This window comes from Vipera berus, assembly GCF_964194415.1.
Source record: "Vipera berus genome assembly, chromosome: 5".
Lineage (NCBI taxonomy): Eukaryota > Metazoa > Chordata > Lepidosauria > Squamata > Viperidae > Vipera > Vipera berus.
This window is the reverse complement of record NC_138207.1, coordinates 25,415,533-25,432,717: the sequence shown is the minus strand read 5'-3', so window position 1 is coordinate 25,432,717 and position 17,185 is coordinate 25,415,533. Positions and strand designations below refer to the sequence as shown.

At 35.7% G+C, this 17,185-nt stretch overlaps 1 protein-coding gene across 2 annotated transcripts in view; it reads left to right on the top strand.

The window, feature by feature from the left end:
* The window catches only part of ARHGEF26 (Rho guanine nucleotide exchange factor 26), a 46,784-nt gene that overhangs the window by 12,004 nt on the left and 17,595 nt on the right, over window positions 1–17,185 (top strand). Inside the window, exons 5-8 of one of the 2 annotated variants that reach the window (XM_081328129.1) lie at window positions 5,895–5,951; window positions 11,204–11,364; window positions 16,081–16,233; window positions 16,919–17,048. In XM_081328129.1, coding sequence (XP_081184255.1) covers window positions 5,895–5,951; window positions 11,204–11,364; window positions 16,081–16,233; window positions 16,919–17,048 — 501 coding nt within the window. The remainder of the gene's footprint in view (window positions 1–5,894; window positions 5,952–11,203; window positions 11,365–16,080; window positions 16,234–16,918; window positions 17,049–17,185) is intronic. The other variant, XM_081328130.1, reaches the window with a different exon arrangement.

The window sequence follows — 17,185 nt, the reverse complement described above, 5'->3', positions numbered from 1 at the left end:
GCTTTCTAACCTTCTGAATAATTGTGAGAATGATGCCTACTCTTGCAGAATTTCAAAAGCCTCCTCCTGCCATGTCGCCCTTCTAAAGCACTGTGAGAGCAGGCATTATTCTCATGATTGTTTGAATAGGTGGTGGTGGGGAGCAGGCCTGGACCTCCCAAGAAGTGGCAGCTTTGTGTTGTACTTCAGCACCCTGCCAACTAACACAAAGTCTAAGCCCAGCCTTCAGTGCCTCCCGCAATACCTTTTGACCTGGGACTCCTTCCACTTAATGGCCTGCACAATGGCTTAGCAACAGCAACTAGCAGAGCCAGGATTCCAATCATTGAGTGAAGAGGTTGTATGACATCTTTCTTAATGTCTGCTTTGCTTAGTGACTGATTTCTATATGTCCATCTTCCATACATTCAGCTGACACTTTTTTTTAGGAATATTTATTAATAATAATAATAAGAAAAACAACAACAATAATAAAGTTGGAAGGGACCTTGGTCTATTCCTCCAAATTCTAAACTATTAAAATTTTTCAAAGAGTTCAAATATTAACTTAGTCAAAATATTCCCTGTAAAAGAATATTTCTTAAATCTTTCTGAAGCAACATGATTGAATTGGATTTCAGCTACATCAGGTACACAATATAATTTAACAGCATAGTTTAAGGGCAAGCAAAAAAAACCCCCTTTATTTTATCATCTGCTCTAAAAGGTTGTTTTCATTAACTACTCCAATTTTGACCTATTGCAGTCAGAACAACCAACTGTATTGTGCTGTTAATTTCCTACTGTGGTCTCTGCTGGATTAGAAGAGAAGATGGACTGATCCAGCTGAAATGGCTCATTGCAGGGAGCTTAAATTATAGTGTGAACATCCAAATTTGGCCATTATCTTAGCAGTCTGATTATTGCTTTCATGTGATTACTTCCCATTACCATTTCACAGGGGTCATGTAGAGCTGTTGTAAAAAATAATCATGCCACTAGTCCCTTGCCCACTTGATATCAATAGCCTCAGGATTATCAGAGCAATATGAATGGATAATGCATAAGCAGATAATGAAAATCAGTTCTCTTCGTGCAGTTTCAGAGATAAGGAAATAATTTTAAAAAAATCTTAAATCTGTAAGATGTCAAAAATTATACTTTTTTTAAGTTTTGAAGTTAGCTGCACTTACAGGTACAATGTGATTCATTGCTTAAGAAGTAATGTTATTAGCTACTTACATTTAATTTTAATGTTTGACAATACCTTTGCAAAAACTTGTTCCCAAAAGTGGATAGAACTTAATATTTCATTACTGATGCAGTAATGACTTTCTAAAATGTTTTTATTGACTATAACATAGCCTCGTATGTAAGAATGACTGGATTAATTGATAGGTGTTAGACATAAAAAATAATCAAGCCAAATATAGTCCAGTAATCACACTTTATGACCTGTTCTTGATCTGATACAAATATGATACAAAATTGGGTAATTGCTTTTTTGGGTTTATTGTTTACTGGATTTATTCAGCATATCAAACTAAACAAATTGCTTTATGATTTAGTGTAGCTGTGAATCCAATGTGGTTGTAAGCCAAGATTTATAAGTTAGGAGAATTTAATCTGTTAACAACCTAAAAGCCATGTTTTTCAAAGATGAGATGGACCAAGTTGCTATAAGTAAATAGGTGATGGATTACAAATTGTGCTGTAGTCAGATTCTTAAGCTCTGGTGGCTGCATCATTAAACAGTTATGTTGATAAACAGCTAATATAAACAAGGTAAATGTGTGTAACTATAAAAGATAGTTTTCGCTTTGATGGTGCCATTTTTTAAAAAAACTTCAAGATTAACTTGTAAATTATAAGGAGGAACATAGTAACATTTGGACAACAACAAATTGAACAATATTCTGCACTAGGAAAAGACTCCTCTATTTTGACAAAAAAGTATAGCTTGATGAGTTGGTACCTTTTAAAGGCAGATTTATATATACAACTTATGACATACTCATTTTCTGTAAACCTGCATCCTCTTGTCTCCTGTATTTGATAGTGCAAGGGTCAGATTGTATGATCTAAAATTAGCAGTTCCCATTATGCTCTTGTTTAAATAGCATGGGGTTATGACAAGCAAAATCAAATCAGTTTGTTACTCATTGATTCACAACAAAATGCTACTATATCATGAACATTTGATATCAAAGCTCCATATAGACCTTATGAGTTGGATCCAAAGAACTGAAAATGGGATTCTACTATGCATTAGAGATTTATAATCAATCTTTTTCTGCTGTAATTTGCTACAAGTCTCATGAAAACATTGTGTTGGTAAATGTAATCGAGTCCCTGTAGGTTTTACTCCGCTAGTCGTAGCCAATAAGCGTTGGTATACATATCACAACTAAAATATAGTGTAGTTTGTTTGGTTTTGGTTTAATAGCCATTAGATGTTGTAAATCATGCTTTATGACTAAAAGTAATGTATAAATCGAGCCATTATACCGGAGTTAAAACAATTTCTGATTAACTATTGGAAGAAGAGGATTAAGATGTTGAATAGGAGTTGCAGATGGAAATCTCTTTCTTACGGACCAGAAATGATTTCCATTTAAGTAAGCGAGCAAGCATGTAACATATGCACTTATATGTGTATGTGTAATATGTATAGGAAATATGTGGGTGATATTGCTCCTATGTGTGGGGGTTATTTTTGTTGTTAATCTTTCCAATGCTCTGTTTTATGTAAGGTCTTTTTTTTTAGTTTGCTTATCTCTTCTTAATTGATTGAAAGAAGCTGAATAGAACACAGAGTCTTTTGAAAATAGTTCCTAAGCTATTAGAAATAAGATATATTCAGCTCTTTTTAAAGCTGTCTTTGTTTTAAGAAGTAAAAGCCGCAGTGTCTCATTCACAATATGCAATACCAGGGCAATAACATGCATGTGAAAGTAGCTTGAATTGTGAGCATACCAGGAAATAAAGTGAAAATACATTTGGCAATAGTATTATCTTAAGTTATATAATTAAGTTTTTCAAGTTATCTGCAACATCGTAAAATAGCTGCATCTTTTGCCAAATTACATGAAATACAGCAAAGTAGTTATAAAGTCGAATGCTAACAGGAAGGATCAATTATAGCCTGTGAAGCTACATAAAGATGTGTGGTAGATTCAATGAATTGTTCCCTTTCAGGTAATTTTGATTCATTGAGACTTAGGCAGCTGAATGTAGAAGCATAGAGAGACCAAGAAAGGTGTTTAGAGATACCATACCAATATTCCTTTCTCAGTGACTGATCCTTGGCCTTCATGAACAGTGATAATCTTAGGTAAAGAAGTGTTATTCTAAGGGAACAATTAAACTTTCCTAAATCATCAGAAGAATGGCCTTTCTCATTACCTAAAAAAAAGGTAAAGGTTCCCCCGCACATGCGTGCTAGTCATTTCCGACTCTAGGGGCCGGTTCTCATCTCCGTTTCAAAGCCAAAGAGCCAGCACTTGTCCGAGGACGTCTCCGTGGTCATATGGCCGGCATGACTAGATGCCAAAGGCGCATGGAATGCTGTTACCTTCCCACCGTAGTGGTCCCTATTTTTCTACTTGCATTTTTACGTCCTTTCGAACTGCTAGGTTGGCAGAAGCTGGGACGAGTAACAGTTGCTCACTCTGTTACGCAGCACTCGGGATTTGACCCGCCAAACTGCCGACCTTCTGATTGACAAGCTCAGCGTCCCAACCCACTGAGCCATCGCGTCCCTTGTTCTCATTACCTAGGTATCTATGACCTGTTTGCTGGTTTTTAAAAAATTTGCTCTTAAAAAAGAAAACAGAATATGTGGGGATGGGAACCTGAATTGCATTTTCTTACAGGCAAATTTGACATTCTTGGGCTATAGGAATATGGGGAGCTTGACCAGCATGATTGAATCTGTCTAACAAGGACAAAAAAGATTAATTTTAATTCTAATCTTTTATTGCAGTAATAGAGAGTTTTGTTTGTATTAAAATTAGTAGAGGCATGCTTTAACTAATCTTTATAACTTCACAATAAAGTAATGCCTCTTACCATGTTAAGCATTAGACCATATAATAAAATAGGTTTTAAATAAAATAGTCTTTCTAAGTGTATGTGAAACAAAGTATTAGTAAACGTAAAGCTTAGATTTGTCCATTTTCCACTAGCTTTTTACCTTTCCTCCATCATTGTTCTGAACCAGGTTGGATCCATTGTTCTCTGCCATTTTGCTCAGGTGTTATAAAAAGACACATTTACACCAGCAGTATATACTGTATGTCCCTGAGCCATATGCTCCTTTTCTGATCTCCTTCTGCAGGATTCCACTTGACTTGTCTACCTGATCTCCTCAGGAAATTCATTGGTAAACAGTATGCTACTTCATATATATATATACACACATACATATATACACATACACACACACACACACACACACACACACACACACACACACATATATATATATATATATATATATATATATATATATATATATATATATATATATATATAGAGAGAGAGAGAGAGAGAGAGAGAGAGAGAGAGAGATGATACACATACATACTTACATTTTATTTGAATTTAACTTCTGGCCTTACAAACAATTCAATTACATAAATAAATTAAAACTAATTAATTAATATGCAAATAGATGCTACCCATTTTTAAATTTTTGAGTAAAAATAAGCACACATGATTTTTCATGTAACAAAAATGTAATGAAAATAATATAAAGCAGGGGTGTCAAACTCGCAATGTCACGTGACACGACGTATCGTGACTTTTTTCCATTGCCGGCAATGGGGTGGGCGCAGTTTTGCTATGATGCATCTGGCCCCTCGGGCTGGCAGTTTGACACCCCTGATATAAAGCAACAGATAACCTATGTTTGTCTTCTGTTCCTCCTTTTCACAGCCTGCCCAAGCCCTAATCTTACGACCCCACATTCAGGGTTTTTGTCTCAATTCCTATCACATGCCCACTAGTGATCTGCCCATCTTCACAGACTTATCCATCAGCCTACATACATCGCTCAGTAATCCCAAGCTGTTGGAATTTTAACATAAGAAATACCCTTTTTAAGCACAAGCCTTCAAATTTCACATCCTTGGTCCATCCTTGAAATTTTTGAAGTGTCATATAATTTGAGAACTCTTACTCCACTAGAATTAAATCGACACTTTAGTGTACCAGGGAATTGAGGACATACTTTTGACAGTAATAATAATAATAATAATAATAATAATAATTTAATTTTTATACCGCCCTTCTCCCGAAGGACTCAGGGCGGTGTACAGGGCAGTACAATAAAATACAATATATAAAAATTAAAAGAAATATTAAATACAGTAGCCCAATTAAATAGATTAATACAAAATGTTAAAATACCCCTAAACCCATCAGACCAGGCCGGCTTGTTCAAATAAATATGTGTTTAGGTCACGTTGGAAGGAGCGAAGGTCGGGAGCCGTCCGGAGCTCCACCGGTAAACGGTTCCAAAGGTCTGGTGCGCCCACAGAGAACGCCCTCCCCCTGGGGGCCGCCAGTCGACACTCTTTGACCGACGGCACCCTAAGGAGGCCCTCTCTGTGGGAGCGCACTGGACGAAGGGAAGTAATACCCTGCCCAGGGCATATTTTTTTACATCTGGGAGCCATAGCAAAATCTTTCTGGAGTGCCTTTGGTTGGGCAGAGCTTCAGTAGTGTGTAACATCTGTAAAGGGAACTGACAGCACAGAAGTCACCTATGGTTGAGACATTGACAAACCATTTAGGTATCATAAATTGTCAATTGCTATCATAGAAACTATGAGTTAGGGTAAACAAATGGACTAATATATATATTAAAAAGTATGAATTATAAAAATATATTAATTAAGCATTCATTTCAGGTGAAGAGGAATGGCTTATCTCAGACCATCAGCCAAGAAGAAAGAAAAAGGCAAGAGGTATCTGAAGTGTTATAATCATTAATTCACTTATTCATATATGCCTTTCTAGTACTTTGTTTTAGAAAGGCAGCCTTTAATAAATTCTGGTTCTCTTTTCAACCTTTTTTCTTTGAATTAAATTACATTAGCATTCTTTTTATCCATGCTTTCTGGAATTGTATTGCCCCTATAGAGAGGGGGGGAACACTTGCTGGTAGAAAAGTGTTGTATAAAATATAAATTCATATATAATATAAATAACGTGTGGGTTTGGAGATATATTTAATGATGGAAAGAAGATCCTTAGCCCATGTAAATTAGTAAAGTATGTAGAAATAGCCAGTGTAATATTGGTGTCTTTTCTCATAACCAATTCTGTTTTGATGTATTTCTGATAATCTTTCATGCTGTATAGATTTGGGATTGCAGAGGTAAAAGGGGTTAATAGTAAAGTCTATTTAAGTCATTGATTCAGAAGTAGAAAAATTAAACTTGAGAACAAAATCACAATTTAAAATTGCCAAATCATTAAAAGGGAAGAGAAAAATTATTTTGCTTATATGGTGTAAATTGATTAATTTAGGCTGTACAACTTTTTGCCTTTAAACCTCAAATCCAGCCAGTTATTATTATTAAGTTAGATCTCCAACAGCAATAGAGTTAGTAACCTTCATAGCATTAAATAGTTGATGAATATTCTGCTTGAAGTTACTTACTCTTGTTGCTACAGTGCAAAACCTGGATGTACAATTACACAGGTCTGTAACTTAGGTCTGACAGAAGGATTAATATTTTCTACCTGGTAAATGTTTCATGAAAGACATGATCAGATACATTTATATAAAAATAGCAGTATAATTAGGTGTGGTCCATATCCTATAGTGCATGAGATTCCAAAAGCAAAAATGTGTTAAGATATCTCTGATTCTGATTCTATTCCCTTACCGTATCTATGTATATTGAACATCTTAGTAATATTTATATAATCTTCGATAAAAGGTATTTAAAATATCGGTTATTAATAATAGCAGAAGGTAGTACATCAAGATTGGCTAGAGTAAGAGCTCTGTGGCATTTGTTAGATTGACATGTAGCCAATTGGACTAGAGCAGACATGTCAAACACAAGGCCCGGGGGCCGAATCCGGCCCGCGAAGTGGTTTCATGTGGCCCGCGAAGCCATCCTGGAAACAGTGAGGGAACAGCCCCCACTGCCTTGGCCCTGGCCCAGAGACCCTCCTTCTGCCAGAGACCCTCAGATCTGTCCCACTCCTGCCCAGGGCCCCATAGGCACCCTTGATGCGAACGATGTAGAGCTGGCCACACCCACCCAGTAGGCCATACGCACTCTAGCCACACCCACCCAGTAGGCCACACCCACCCTGGCCATACCTCCCCAGCCCCCTGAGGGCAACCACAATGCTGATGCGGCCCTCAATGAAATTGAGTTTGACACCCCTGGACTAGAGGTACATGGAAATGTGGAAATAACTTCCTCCCGGTTTTGTGAGTTCTGCTCCTGAGCTTGCATTGGATCTCTAATCTTTCTATCGTATTAGTATGAGGAGTGATCCTAAAATGTGTTGTTTTCTCCTCCTCAGCCCTCTAGAGGCTTCTGCTGCCCTCTTGATGAGTTTGGAAAACTCTCCTCCAGCTCCCTTTGATTTGGACTGCACTCAAGAGAACTGTTCCTCAGAATAGTCCTGACAATTCAATGAGGGATCATAAGGAAGGACCTAAAGAGCGTTTTGTGTGTAAGTCAAGTCAGATTTTTAAGCTGCATAAAGTCAGGATAGGGAACATCCAAAGGAGAGAATATCAACATACTAAATTGAACTTTGCTTTGAATGAACTGGGAAAGAAGCAACTTATTCTTAAAATGATAGGAACTTGCCAGCTATTACGGGAAAAGTTGAAGGCTGGTGCAGTTCTCTTCAGCTGCGGTCCAAATCAGAGGAGCTCAAGGCTGGATAATGACTCAAACTAAAGAAGAAAAAAGGAAAAAGGCTGTTGGATTGGATTGGCTGCAACTTTACAGACCAGGCATGTTAAACTGCTGGCCCGCGGGCCGGATGCATCACTCCAACCCACACCTACCCCACTGCCTGTAATGGGGAAAAAGTTGCAAGTTTGACATGTTTGTTATATAGACTATAAAGTAGGGTTAAAATGATTAGGGAGATTACCTTGAAAAGCTTTTTACTGAGTGATGATGGTTACAACACATTTTGTGACTTACCTTAGGTGTGAACCCCATCATAGTTTATGAGCTCTTGGCTGAGGTGTTAGATCACTTGGCTTTTTTTAATAAGCTTATTAAAACAAACCTTAGACTTAATATTACATGGTAAAGCAGACATACATGATGGTAAGATATGAAGGTGTTATCCTTAAATGAATCAAAGAAAGAAATGCACAACAGAGTGCTGAGGAGTCGATCACTCTAATATAAACTGTACCTAGCCTAGACTGCTTTAATAAATACAAATGTTATGTATACATGTAAATACAGTATACACTTTGGTGCCGTTTCCCTTGCCTTACTGATTAAGGTTTGTACAAAAACGTACTTTATGTATTGAAAAGGATAAAAAGTAAAAGATACCGAGTGAGGTTCTAGAAAGTACATAACAATTTATCCTGGATGCTATTGTTGCAATGTATTCAATCTGTGTGATAATGCAAGCCAAGGAAAAATAATCAGGCCTAAGATAGCTCTTAAAAATATATCTGCTATCTACAAGCCTTTCTAATCTTAAATGTAATTACTACAGTGGACCTAAGCACCAGCTTTTAAAAACATGCCTTCTGTTTTAAAGGCCTTTTAATTTTAAATTAAAAGTACTTCCTCATTGCAATATCTAAAGCTTCAGTGGACATTTCAACTCTAAGGAGCTCTGACAACTGTTCATCAGCTATCAGACTTTAAACATCTATCTCTGTGTGTTGCTATTATGCAGATGAACTGAAACTACATTTTTGAGTGTCACTCATGAGGATTGTCATTTGTCTTCAGTAAGAAATAAGAATCGGAAAATATATTATCATTCTTCACCTCCAATTAGCATCACTAGGATATACATGAGCTCAAACACTCCCTGTTCTGTTTTTTTTTAAGCTTGATTGTTTGGAAGTTTTCTGAAATCCTTTGAAAAGCTGTTTTCATTATCTGCTTGGCTCACAAGCAGCTATAACTGGCTAACCCCTATCTCATTTTCGCTTTCAAAACTGGGATGCCTAGGCTTGGATTTCTCAGCTTTGAAGGAATCAATTAGGGCTGTCATCAGGACTGAGAACAAAGAATCTTTAAATAGCGTTGAAGATGAGTTCTCTGATGTCCTTCCTTTTTTTAAAAAAAAAATCAGATCAGAACAAATTAGTCATGGAACACTGCTGCTCTCTTTAGGCAAATCCTTTATTTAGGACTGCAGTTAAGGCAACAAGATGAAGTAGAAACATAGTTTTCAGGGCAAGATGATGGCAGGAATGTAAGTCATAGTGCTCCTGTTGCCTCTAGTCATATTATACAGATCTTCTTTATGTTCCCTTGGTTGTTGATTAAGAACTTGAAAACAATTAACCAGCCTGCCCCAGAAGGCTGGACATTTTCCAAATATTTGGACTTTAATTCTCAGGGTTTCCAAGCCAGAATGATCATTTCAAGAACTTTGGCAGTCAAAGCCCACCCAGCTGAAGAATGCACAGATTGAGAAGACCGGAAATACATGCATGCATGCTTGAAATGCTTACAGACTTCATAGCTACAGTGCAGCTCACTGTAGACTTTCAACTCTCAGTGGAAAAAGACTGACAGTAGAGAATACTAGGATCTCAATCAGTATGCTAAATATTCATTATAAAAACAACAATGAAAGAATGGGCTGCATAAAAACTACACCAAAAGATATATTTTGGGGGAAAGCAGATAATCATACTGAAAGTGGTACAGCCATCATGTAAAAAGTGACTAAATCCCACTGAGGTAGTAAAGCCATCCTGGGTAGATAGAATGGCTGTTTGCTAACATGCATATTCATTCATAAATGGGAAATTTTGGTTAACTATCCTGGACTTGCATGTAGGTCTGCTTTTTTGTTTGTGGGTGCACACACTTTTCAGTCAGTGTTGATTTCTGGCGACTGCCTGGACTAGTCCATGCAGTTCCTTGGAAAGATTTTTTGGAAATGGTTTGCTATTGACTGCTTCCTATGGCTGAAAGAGAATAAATCACCCAGTTGCTTCATGCGTAACGTAGAATTAGAACTTGGGGTGCTCTGTTTTTTAGCTTAGTGCCTTAACCACTAAACCACAGGTCTGCAACCCGTGGCTCTGGAGCCGCATGCGGCTCTTTCAGCCGTCTCCTGCGGCTCCCAGTCCTCTGCCATGTGCAGTCCAAAAAAAAAAGTGGGACTAAAAAAGTTCAACCAATCAATTCAAATATGCAGGGTAGGTGCATATCTCGCCTTGGCTCCACTCTTCAGTCAAACCCTGTTCTGCGCATGCGCACGTGTATGCACATGTGCACACATTTTCTGCGGCTCCCAGTTTTTCCTTTTGTGAGGGAACCGGTTCCGAGTGGCTCTTTCATTGTTTCAGGTTGCTGACCCCTGCACTAAACCAAACCAATTCTTGTAAGCCCTTTGCACCTCCACCGAAATTTGGGCACCACTGTTGTAACCAAATTTAAGAATAATTAATTAAGTCTCATATTCTTCTGTCTCTGCCATTTTTTCTTTTATCATTTTCCTTATGCACAATCACGTGAATAATAAGTTGGAAAAGTTTGAGAGACAATATATATATTCTGGATCCCCATCCTTTTCATATTCAGCCAACTGTCAATAAAAACAGCACTATTCTGTGCGACTTTGCTGCTGATTTTACTATGAATCATTTTAATTTTGTAATAAATTAATAAAGCTTATTTTTGTTTTATGTATGTTGGACAGTTCAATATTCAAATATTTTCCTATTTTAGTTACATTTGAGCTGAATTAACATGATTTTTAACATTTGTTTTTGTTTTAAACAAAGTACATGCTAAAACAGGTATAAAATGGTCCTAACATTTGTATTTTTGCTTACTGTTGAAACATGTACTCAAGTGTTAAATTTTAATTTATAGTTCAGAATAATTCTTTCAAGGTAATTGTCCAGGATATTCAAAAATACTGTTGTGAAAATGTATTACTGTGAAATGGTTTGTTGTATAAAAGCAAAAGAAATAACTTTAGTTTTCTCTTTTGCTTCTCCCATCCCCCGATCATGCAGGCTATATTTGAAGTAATCTCTTCAGAACATTCATATCTGCTTAGTCTAGAAATTCTGATTCGGATGTTTAAGAATTCCAAAGAACTGAGTTCTACAATGACAAAAACAGAAAGCCATCATCTTTTCTCCAATATTGCAGATGTCTGTAAAGCAAGCAAGAAGTAAGTTTTAAACAGTCTTTATCACCAGAATTAGAGATATGCCTTTGATTGTTGCTTGCTTCCAGGAATTTTTAAATGCTTTCATGTTGATGTTGTTGGCAAGTACATTGTTGCTGCATTTCTTTAGGCAATTCAGTCGAAGACAAATTCATAAAAGTGTGACAAAGTGGGTCAAATTTGTAGTATCAAATTATAAAGAAGTCAAAAACTAAAAAGAGCTTTTAGCTATTTTACATCTGTTTTTTAAGACATATCAAAATCAATAGAGCTTAGCCAAGCATGCCAGCTAGACTAAAGAATGTACATGGGAATGATTTTTCTTAAAATAAATCTTACTTGAAATCATATTATGTTGCCTATCTTTGCTATAAGATATACTATGACATTCATGGAATATGCTGAATATTTGTTACACAGATCCATTATAATAGATTTATATATGTGCTGTTTTAATCGTTTGGCAGACAGTACAGTGCATAGTACAAATACTGTTGAAAGCTTTGACAGATTTCTTCAATTAAGGCAGTTCTGGTTTAGAATCATATCTTTTCTGGTCTTAAACCAAACAGCTTTTGCCAAATCCTTAAGAGACGTATGGGAATTATATGTATAAAAGATTAACTCATTAGTGGATACTATTGTAAGGTTGTGAATTTGATAAAAAAACTATTGATTTTAATGTTGCAGGATATTTTGATGATTCTTTAATTTGTGATCTAAATTATGTTTGTAAATTCAAACAGATTTCTAGTCATGTTTGGACTAGTTTATATAATTATCCCTTTCTTTGTAGACAATATGGCAGATAGTCTGTTTAAGCTGAAAAACTAAGTGTTCTTATTAAAGAATAAGTCTTATTAAGTACAGTTATATTTATTTCTGAAAAACCATGCATTTAAATATATTCAGTAGCTTTTATTTCTATTGAATATAGAAAAAATTGAATATAGTAATGCACTGGATATTTTCATAGATAATTACAAGGTTAATCCTACTGTTAAGAAAAATGACTTCTACTATTTGCAGGAATATTTTATGAGTAGAGTTGCATTTTAATTTTTATAACAACCTTCTAAGTTTTGTGGGAGTACATTTCTCAGAAATCTAGTTATTATGGCAAGGAATTCATGTTATCCCTGTTTTTACTCTTCCATTCTTCATTTGGCCTTCTCCAAATTTCCACCAAATTCTAATTCAGCACTTTGGGCTTAGTTTCAGAACTTCTGTTTGGTTGGTGTTGTTTTCTACTGGATGACATTTTGATATTTGAATATCTATAGAAGAGAATATTTGTAGCTCAGGGTTGAACTGTGGGGTCTTTGGTGATTCCTGGGCTTGGCAGCTTTCTTGCAGACATTTCATTACCAAACTAGTATGCAGATGATGTGTACACACACACACACACACACACACACACACACACACACACACACACAATTATTTTTCTTTGTTTTCTTAGAAGAATAGATCATAATCTTCTGAAACAGAGTCAAAGTTACTATTTATCTGTTACTTTTAGATTAGCTGTACTATGCCAGAGCCGAGATAAGGAAATCAGAATTTAAGAAAGAAATCTTCTTACATAAGAAAATTATCATAGACTAACAATATAACCTTGGGCATTGCCTAATCCAAGAACTCTGAGTCACTTATACCACTGTTTGCTTCCTCTTGGCTGAAAACTCATACATTTGTTGTTTTTGTCATCTAGAACAGTTACATCATTGTGCTTTATCAACCTGTTGTTTTCTATTAAACTATTAAGTACAGAAGTTACTTTCTTTTTTGCTGTAACAGGGACATGTTCAAATCTTTAACTTCCATAAAACTTTCATAAGTAGCTGATTTGTTAATTAATAAATCAATAGGTGTTTCAGCCAGCACATATAAGTCCCAATAATAAATAAATAAATAAATAAATAAATAAATAAATAAAACTTTTTCATATATCTGGTGGGGTGTCTGTAGAATATCATTCTCTCCTTCATCTCCCCTACCATCCTGCGAGAACCAGTGAAGCTTCTTAGATGAGAAGTGAAATGTCTTATTCCTCAAAGGAAAAAAAAAACAACAGTCCAATTGCCTTTTGAAAAAGCACCTTTGAGATATTGCAGTTTATTTCTGTGTAACATACGTCGCGTAGGGATGTAATCATAAAAATTTTAAGCCACTGAATAGAGATGTACAGTGTTATGTCTTCCATGCACACAGGAAGACCTTTTTATTAATGCATAATCTATTTAGTACTTTGATTATGTGGTAGTCTTTCTGTGAAACGGATTTTCTTAACAGTAGAATATTATGGGTTTAACAAGTTTGTATTTTGAGACTGGCACACTTGTTTCTACAATGCATTCAGTTTCTTTTCATTCATAATTTGTTTCCCCAATTCCAAATACATCAAGCAGTATGAGAAACCAAAGCCAGATTGTCTCTAGCAGAGAGCTGTACAGATCTGACAATCATAATAGTAAAATTGGAAGGGACCTTGGAGGTCATCTAGTCCAACCCCCTGCTCAGGCAGGAAACCTTATACCATTTCAGACAAATGGCTGGCCAGTCTCTTCTTAAAAACTTCCAATGTTGGAGCATTCACAGCTTCTGGAGGCAGGTTGTTCCACTGGTTAATTGTTCAAACTGTCAGGAAGTTTCTCCTTAGTTCTAGGTTGCTTCTCTCCTTGATTAGTTTCCATCCATTGCTTCTTGTCCTGCCTTCAGGTGCTTTGGAGAATAGCTTGACTCCCTCTTCTTTGTGGCAGCCTTCAAGCAATATCTGCTTGAAGATATTCCCTTACTTTGCTTGCATAGGTCTTCAGGTTAAGAATAAGTGTTAAATTTACAACAGGTATTATATTAATGTAAGGGACGCGGTGGCTCAGTGGGTTAGGACACTGAGCTTGTCGATCAGAAGGTCGGCAGTTTGGGTCGAATCCTGAGTGCCGCGTAGCAGAGTGAGCACCTGTTACTCATCCCAGCTTCTGCCAACCTAGCAGTTCGAAAGCACATAAAAATGCAAGTAGAAAAATAGGGACCACTACGGTGGGAAGGTAACAGCGTTCTGTGCACCTTTGGCGTCTAGTCATGCCGGTCACATGACCACGGAGACGTCCTCAGACAAGCACTGGCTCTTCGGCTTTGAAACGGAGATGAGCAATGGCCCCTAGAGTTGGAAACGACTAGCATGCATGTGCGGGGGAACCTTTACCTTTACCTTTTTTATTATATTAATGTATGCAGCATCTTCCTTGCTTTCACGAAGCATCTCTTAACTATCGTAGAACTAGGTTTATTAAGTTAACATAGTTGTGTCAGTTGGGGCTTTGTTTCAGAGATGTTTCCTTACCAGATTCCTCATGTCTTTAACAATGACAGAGCTTCTAATATATTGCCTTCACTGGAAAAGTTCTTAAAAATTCAGGGAGGTACTTAGAATTATATCCATCTTGAATGTAACCCATGTAGATCTGTATAGCAGTCAAAGATTAGTAGTTGACAACAAGAATTGTTTTATGACATTAAGATAAAGATGTTTTATAAAATTGGCCAACTTTCAGTTTTATGGGAATCATGAGTTTTGGAGTTTGGATACATTCTGTAAGTTAGTCCATTTGAGATGTTTTGGTTCAATGCACTGTTTCATCCAGTTAAAAGTTATGGGAATCTTTAGTAAATTAGAGATAGATTATACATTCATTTCTACTAAGCATGTTTGGTTATCGGTCAAAAGTTTACTTCTGAATTAGAATGAAGCATATTTAATCCAAAACAACAGTTTCTTCTTATATTTTATCCATCTTTATACACTGTCTGTCTGACTCATACTAGAAATAAAAATCAAGTTTTTGAAAAAGCCTGTTTAGAAATTTACTTGTTAATATAATAATGTGATATAGACATAGTTCATAAGTATGTGTCTAGCTTTATCTAGCAACCAAGGTGAAATAATATTTTAGTTATTGAGGACTAATAAAAGTTTCAGTTGATTAGTAAATTGTACATCTTATATGTTACATTAAAGTTGCTTTGAAATGAGATGGGAAGCAAATAAATTTAATAAATGAAATAAATAAAAGAGGAAAAAATTCTGAAGTGATTTAACTTGGTCTGATGTTTTTACATCACTAAAACCTAGCATGTAGTGTGTAGACCTTTTATATCCACTGTAGACACAAAGATAAAGCATTTGTCTTGCTGGCCAGCGAAAGTAATCACCATCCATCTGGCATTGTAGAGAATAAAACATTTAGGAGCTACTACTTTATGTAACACTGCTGGTCACCAGAAGCATGTAAACTCCCATTTCAGCCTCATGTGTTTTAAATGAGGAATAAAAGAACCTAATTTAATTCAAACATTCATTTTTCTGAAACAAATATGTTTCCACTCAGTTTCTTCCAGTTGTTTGTTGAGTAGCCTGTAAAATATGTTCAGTTATTTTTTGAATGCAATCTTTGCTGTAGTCAATTCACTAGTCACCTTCCATCCAGATAGACAAGTTATTTTTTTCCTTCCAGTAAGGGGGAAAAAAGTGTTAAATGTTTTTTTTCAGAAAGTTAGGTGAAGGTTCTACTCTTGTGAATAGTTGCACAGAGTATGCAAGGACAGACTGTCTAGTAACTTGCAATTGTTTGGGTGGAAAGACAATTAAGGATCTTTTGCTTTTAGATAACAAATTGTGATTAAATGTGTTCTTTAAAAATGTTCTGTTCATTTCAGGTTCTTCACAGAGCTTGAAGAAAGGCATCAGAGCAACATCTTCATAGATGATATTAGTGATATTGTAGAAAAGCATACTACATCAACCTTTGACCCTTATATAAAATATTGCACTAATGAAGTCTATCAACAGCGGACACTTCAGAAACTGTTGTAAGTAATGAGAACTACTATTACTGGAATTGTTTGGAGAAAATAATGCTGTGAATTATGTATAATTTTGTTTTTTGAAAAATAAATATTTCAGCCATACTACGTAATTGTGGAATACAATAAAGTGAGATTTTGATTTTGGTTAAGCGATTCCCCCAAGGTTTATTTTATTTCAACATATTTCTAAATTGTCCTTTATCTACAGGCATCATGGCTGAAGTATGAATATAATTATAGGTAAAACTAAAAACATTGTTTCAATCACAGTTGCTATTAAAATGTTTTGGTTAATTTTCTATAAAAAAACTCTTACTGAAAAGATTTTCTCATTAGCATTGGACCTATTCTAGATAAAAAAAATAGATTTTTTTATGAGATAAGCTTGTATAGATAAAATATAGTTGTAGCTTCATAATAATAGTGTTTTTACAGGTGAAAAAGCCTCTGTTCTAGCTAATCAGCAGTTTCTTTGAGTTGAAAAACTATAGGCAACACTTTTATAACTAACCTGGATACTACCACATCTTAATAGAAGATTTGTGGGACAGTCTTATGAATTTTGGACAAAACCCTAATTTATGAGGTGTGATTGTTGGTATTAGTTTTTATGTTTTCAAGAAAGCTATTGGCAGACAATTTTTTTGGACAAAAACAATGTTTATAAAATTGTTGCTATTTTGGACAGAGCTACCAATCCATCCTTCAAGGAAGTGTTGTCGCGGATTGAATCTCAAGAAGAGTGTAGGAATTTACCAATGATATCCTTCCTCATTCTCCCAATGCAAAGGGTTACCCGGCTTCCACTGCTGATGGATGTAAGAGGAGCTGATTTTAAATTATCTGTTCTGTTTATGATTGTGTTTATATAGGTAATTCTGCTCTCATAATTTATAATTATGTAACCATTTAGTTGCTTATCCATCATATAAACTGCTGAATTGTCATAATTTCA